This window comes from Taudactylus pleione, unplaced genomic scaffold (assembly GCF_031769625.1).
Source record: "Taudactylus pleione unplaced genomic scaffold, aTauple2 ptg001346l, whole genome shotgun sequence".
Lineage (NCBI taxonomy): Eukaryota > Metazoa > Chordata > Amphibia > Anura > Myobatrachidae > Taudactylus > Taudactylus pleione.
Window position 1 is genome coordinate 273,220 of NW_028285746.1, and position 6,781 is coordinate 280,000.

At 36.7% G+C, this 6,781-nt stretch overlaps 1 protein-coding gene across 11 annotated transcripts in view; it reads left to right on the top strand.

Annotated features, from left to right (window-relative positions):
- DOCK9 (dedicator of cytokinesis 9) overlaps positions 1 to 6,781 on the top strand; it is a 296,517-nt gene that overhangs the window by 157,017 nt on the left and 132,719 nt on the right. For all 11 annotated transcript variants that reach the window (XM_088463360.1, XM_088463350.1, XM_088463352.1 and 8 more), the window contains exons 11-13: positions 257 to 397; positions 2,331 to 2,534; positions 4,102 to 4,224. In XM_088463360.1, coding sequence (XP_088319486.1) covers positions 257 to 397; positions 2,331 to 2,534; positions 4,102 to 4,224 — 468 coding nt within the window. The remainder of the gene's footprint in view (positions 1 to 256; positions 398 to 2,330; positions 2,535 to 4,101; positions 4,225 to 6,781) is intronic.

The following is a 6,781-nucleotide window of genomic DNA, read 5'->3' on the forward strand; positions in this document are numbered from 1 at the left end:
GAAAGTGTTTTCATTTATGCTTTGCCGCAATTAATTTGCCACTGAATCGTAACTATCTATGAGATAAAGCCATACGTTGGCTCAGGTCCCATTTCACACTCATGACGACTATTAATCTGTTTTGGTGATACCTCAGTAAGTTACATCAAGATTAAAATGAGTTTCTGCATGATTTCAAATAGTGCCAACTTTCCAATACTTGGTGCGCTGTTCTGTACTACTTGTGTGTTAACTTTTTTTTTCTCTCTGTTTCAAGAAACTTGATATTTCGAGAATTGAACCTGATGTAAAACCCTTTGAAGAGAAATTTGGGAAAAGGATATTGGTGAAGTGTAATGATTTATCTTTCAATCTTCAAAGCTGTGTGGCCGAAAATGAAGAGGGACCAACAACAAATGTAAGAATTGGTTTTGCTAATGTATTGTTCTTTTGCTTATATACGTAAAGAGAACACTTGTCACTTTTCTGTTATTATTGCTTTTACATATTACAGAGCTGAGTGCCATTTATCATCCATTAACTGGCAGTCTTTGCTTCAGTGCCTATGCACAGATTTGTCCATCAGTAGTGTTACCTGTAGCACCTATTATGTATTCACACACATTCACACAGGGAGGGACAACGGGAGCTGATGATTTATATAACCTGTATCCCTGTAAGGATACCTGTGGTTGGCTTGCTTTGTCCTGAGTAAAGTACTATTTTTGCTGCATAAAGCTATAATATTTAGTGATTATGTAGACTTAGATGTATGGTCTATATGCATAATATTTTCTAATTGTCTTTTCTAACAGACTTTAGTGAGATGGGCAGTAACGAAGGGAGTATTGTGTGTATTCTGTGTGTTCTCTAACTATAGAGAGAGGCTATGCAGCTATGAATTTATAATACAGGATGTTTGTTTCAGTAGATCGGGGACATTAGAAATGACATCTTCTGCACTGTTTTTGTACAGAAGAGGAACGCTTTGGAAATAACAAAAAAAGGTTATTGGTTTAAGTGGATGGTTCTCTTTAGAGCTGATGTGTAATGAGCTATGGGTAATTTGCTTTATGATTGTCCTCCTTATGCAGAAGCAGTTTCTGTACTGTGCAAATAATTATTTTAAATGACTTGGCAGAACTAAACTGGTACATTAAATATTTTAAGTATATGTAAATGATGTTTCTTTGTACAAGTGAAAGTGATGAGGCTTACTCTGAATGTAGTGACTGTCTTACAATATCACCCTTTGTCTACTGGGTATGGTTTGCATTGAGTTTTATACTGTAAGTATAACGAATATCTGTTAACAGGGAAATTTTGTATCCGATTCCTGGGTTTTATTTGATTTGAACATTCATAGAACTTGTATTGTATTTTCACATCAATCACCGTTGCCTTATGTACAACGTATCAAAACGCATTTTGGGTGGTTAGTTCCATTTTAAATATTTAGAACATATAATTTATAATATGGACATATATTTCATGAGTTTTTTTTCCAGTGAATGATTTTTATTTATAAAATCTTGCAGGTTGTTGTAATGGTTTAGCCAGGTTCAAGGAATTTTGTTGGTAGTTCAGTTGTCAATATTACAGACAATAGGACAGTGTGAACAGTCAGAAGCCTCTGTAGTACTGTATTTTACTATGGGAATTTTCAGTAAAATTGAGTTGGCTTTATACTTTAGCTTCCAATCTGTACTCAAACCTATGTACAGGTTGAGTCTCCCATATCCAAATATTCTGAAATACGGAATATTCCGAAATACAGAATTTTCTTAGCATGATTGAGATAGTGAAACCTTTGCTTTTTGATGATTCAAAGTGCACAAACCTTATTTAAGGTGCAAAATTATTAAAAATATTGTATAAAATTACCTTAAGGCTTTGTGTATAAGGTGTATATGAAACATAAATGAATTTCATGTTTATACACACATTTTGTTTGAACCACAAAATAATTGAAAATATTGTATTAAATGACCTGCGGGCTGTGTGTATAAGGTGTATATAACACATAAATGCATTCTGTGGTTAGATTTGGGTCCCTTTCCCAAGATATTTCATTATGGAATGCAAATATTCCAAAATACGTAATATTCCGATATCCAAAATACCCCTGGTCCCAAGCATTTTGGATATGGGAGACTCAACCTGTAGTAGTATAACTTGCATCTAAATATTGACTTCTTACTATTTAGATAAGTAGGCTCTTGCCTAAAACTAGAAAGATGCCTGTTCTCTTGCATATTTTGATTTATTTTTGCTTTACTAAAAATGAACTTGTGTAAGATGTCAAAAGTCTCTTCTGTGCTGCTACGTGTTTGTTTTCTTTATATACTCAGGTGGAACCCTTCTTTGTCACCTTGTCTCTATTTGACATTAAAAACAACAGGAAGATTTCAGCAGACTTCCACGTGGATTTGAACCATGCCTCTGTGAGGCAAATGATTCCTCTTCCGTCTCAGCAGCTTTCAAATGGCGGTGGGGACTTTGGGCGCAGGGTTGCAGGTTCAGTACAAGAATCTATGCTGCATTATCCTAAACAGGTACAGATCAGTGGTTTTAGCGTGGACTAAATTATCAGCAAAAAATGTTATCAAGCTGTAAATGTATTTATGACATGAAAGGAAATGGTGAATGCAACTGACGATATTTCTAAATAATTAAATAATCTATGCATTTCAATGCTATTTAGAGCTGAATGGACCATTTTAACAAAGTGCTGTATAGCAATACATGGGGCGGAAAACTGTACTGATTGCTGGGGGGAGAGCCAACTACTCTCTCTTAATTCATAATGGTTTGCAGTATGGATTCTGCTTCAGTTTATGGTATAGCTAGAGTCCAGTCACCTTGGTGCAGCATTAGAAGAGTACACATCAATCTCTCACACACGCAAACTTTATAGCCTGAGTGTCCAGCACATAATCAAACTTCCACTCATCTTTTTCTATTGTTTCTTTACACATTATTTTAGTACTGTATATATCAATCTGTTCTTTTGAAGTTCCAGTGTGTGTGTATAACATAAATAAGCACGCGCGCGCACACACACAACTACTATGAACTCTGAAGCAGTCACTGGTCCACATCTTATGGAAGAATTAGTTCTGCAGCAGTTAGGTGCCTCTGTAGAGCACAAGCACCAACGGAGGACCTGTCAAATTCTATATGGCAATGATCTTCAACCTTTTTTCACTCACGGCACACTGAACAAGATGCTACAATTGAGAAGGCACACCATCAGTTATTTGTATTCAGAGTTTTTTTTTTTTTTTTTAAATGAGTATTAAGAGCATGTTTAAAAGTGCAATAGGCAAAAAAATTATATTTATTATTTTTTTTAAATAATATGGGTCAGTGTATGTTTTATGTTGATAATTGGTATTATTTTGATCATGAAAACATCATTGAAAAAATGTAATTAAAAAAATCAGTATAACTAAAATGTTTTAACTTACATTACATGAGGTCTCTTGTGCAAAGTTGGATGGTTGACAAGCACCCATACCTAGGTGAGTGGCGGGCGCACTCACCTTGGCCACCCATTGGTGGAGCTGACAGATGCTGGTAGTAAAAGCCCAGCCCCCCAATCTCTCTGCAGAGCACAGGAGGCTGGCTGGGGAAAAACTCCTCCAATGTCAGCTCCGCAGACCCTGCTACAGCTCTGCACACTTGTGTACCACTGCGGCACACTGCTGCTACGTATATGGAATTGAATGTTCTCCACTAGTCTGCTCACCATATGACACTGTCCATGTCACATGTAGCTCTGTCTTTTCTAACACAGTAACAATACTTGACAGTGTCAATATTCTGTGCTGCTGTGAACATATACCATAGGAAACACCATTATTATCCTTATTACATTAACACCAGTGCGGACTCCATTCCCCCCTTTTTTTGTCCTGCTGTGAACATCCCAATAATCTGATTGCAAACAAATTATTATTTTCACACCCACACAAAATTTCCATCAGAACAATTGTACAAAATATGGCAACCTATCAAGTGCAGTTGAAGTGTTTACTGGTATAAAATATAAGCTATAATAGTTTTGTTTTTTAAACTGTGAAATGTACTCAATAATATTCATAAATCTCCATCCTTTAGGGTATTTTCTCTTTAACCTGCCCCCATCCTGATATTTTCCTTGTGGCCAGAATAGAAAAGGTACTGCAAGGAAGCATTGCCCATTGTGCAGAACCTTACATGAAGAGCTCAGATTCCACAAAGGTAACTGTGTATATCTTATGTTTTTATATTTACATGGGGCAAGTGATCACGGCTCCAGTTATCACTGAACCATTGTCAGTGTGTAAGTGAAACTGTTAATGCTGTTTTTCTGCCACTTTACTCTAATTTTAAATGGAATAAGAAATATATAGTGCTTGTGTAAACTACTTGGTCATGCTTATCCATTAAAATGAGTACATATAGACAGGGTTGTATTACAATCATAACTCTTCTGCCCAAATGTCAGACCTCCACATTGAATCAGACAAGTGTATGTATGTAACATGTTTTATAACATTTTATCAATTAACAAAATGCAAAGTGAATGAACAGATGATAAATCTAAATCAACTCAATATGTGGTGTGACCACCCTTTGCCTTCAAAACAGCATCAATTCTGTTAGGTACACTTGCATAAAGTCATACATACCATGATCATACCAAACAGGTGGTGGTGATCATTTTCATATGTAGGCTGAAACACAGTCATTAACTGAAACAGAAACAGCTGTGTAGAAGGCTTAAAACTGGGTGATGAACAGCCAAACTCTGCTACAAAGGTGAGGTTGTGGAAGACCGTTTCATGTCACAGATAATGCACCATGGCAAGACTGAGCACAGCAACAAGACACAAGGTAGTTATACTGCATCAGCAAGGTCTCTCCCAGGCAAATATTTCAAAGCAGACTGTGGTTTCAAGATGTGCTGTTCAAGCTCTTTTGAAGAAGCACAAAGTAACGGGCAACGTTGAGGACCGTAGATGCAGATGTCGGACAAGGAAACTTAGTGCATCAGATAAAAGACCCATCGTGCTTAATTCCCTTCAAAATCGGAAGATGTCCAGCAGTGCCATCAGCTCAGAACTGAGAAGTGGAAACCAGCGGGACCCAGGTACACACCCATCTACTGTTTGGAGAAGTCTGGACAGAAGTGGACTCCATGGAAGATTTGCGACCAAAAAGCCATACCTTCGACATGGAAACAAGGCCAAGCGACTCAACTATGCACGAAAACATAAGAACTTTGGGTGCAGAAAAATGGCAGCAGGTGCTCTGGACTGATGAGTCATAATTTTAAATATTTGACTGTAACAGAAGGCAGTATGTTCACTGGAGAGCGGTACAATAATGAGTGTCTGCAGGCAACAGTGAAGCATGGTGGAGCTTCCTTGCAAGTTTGGGGCTGCATTTCAGCAAATGGAGTTGGGTATTTGGTTAGGGTTAATGGTGTCCTCAATGCTGAGAACTACAGGCAGGGGTACTTATCCATCATGCAATACAGTCAGGGAGCTGTCTGATTGGCTCCAAATCTATTCTGCAGCAGGACAATGACCCCAAATGGGAAGCACTCCCTTAATAGAAAGTGTAAACACCGGGTGCCCTCCTGAGTAACCCGCGACCACGGGTACAGTATACAGTCCACAAGCAGGCGGCACTCCACTCAATAAAGACTCCTCACACGGATGTCAATCAACGTTTTGAGGGTGCTTTATTCCCTCGTCATCAGGATAATAATCAGGTTTATTATCCTGATGACGAGGGAATAAAGCACCCTCGAAACGTTGATTGACATCCGTGTGAGGAGTCTTTATTGAGTGGAGTGCCGCCTGCTTGTGGACTGATTATATATATATATATATATATATATATATATATATATCTCCACATTATTGTAGGATGTCAGGTACTAATGATCCTTACTATAGTTACACTTTGAAGAATATGTGTATAATTACATGCATTATTATAGTATTTGAATTAAATTTTTCATGATCAGTAATTAATTTTGTCAATATATTTATTGTGATAGGGCTCATTATTGGTTATATATTTATTGAATTATCTATTCATTATTTTTAAAAATGTTTTTAACCTTGTTAAAAGTGTGAGATATCATTTTTTATATATGTTCAAATGATTATATCCCAATGGATTAATTTGGTCACGTGATTGGATTTATACAAACGCAAGGTATCTACCAATAAACACCATAATGTTTGTAGAATATGTTGTTCATTTAAACCAAGATTTTAATATTGGGAGGTTTATTTAATTTTGTTTACATTGCGTGTTGTAGTGCATGCATACCACGTGACTATTAATATATACATGGCTTTATTTATAGCATGTGTTAACGACATTCATATCATGTGACATCTACAGACCATGTGATTATTATGCACGTGGCCCTACTTACATCACGTGATGAATGTTGCTCGTATCACATGACACTTATTATACAGAATATACTGCTTGAATACAAACTATGCGACGGATAAAAGAAACATCACATTTTGATCAGCTGCACTACACCATGTGACTATATCATGTGACCGTCGCACATGTGACGAATACACTTATCACGTGACCGGATGATTAAAACATATATATACACCAATTGAGTATGTATTCTTTTTAATATATATAAAAGTTTATTTATATACTAGTCTCTATTTGTCTCTAAGATTAGTAAGTTTGCTTGTGTTTTTGTTATACGGCTGGATTGATTGGGCAATTATTCATGGCACAGCTGCTGCATGTTTTCATTATGGCAGAG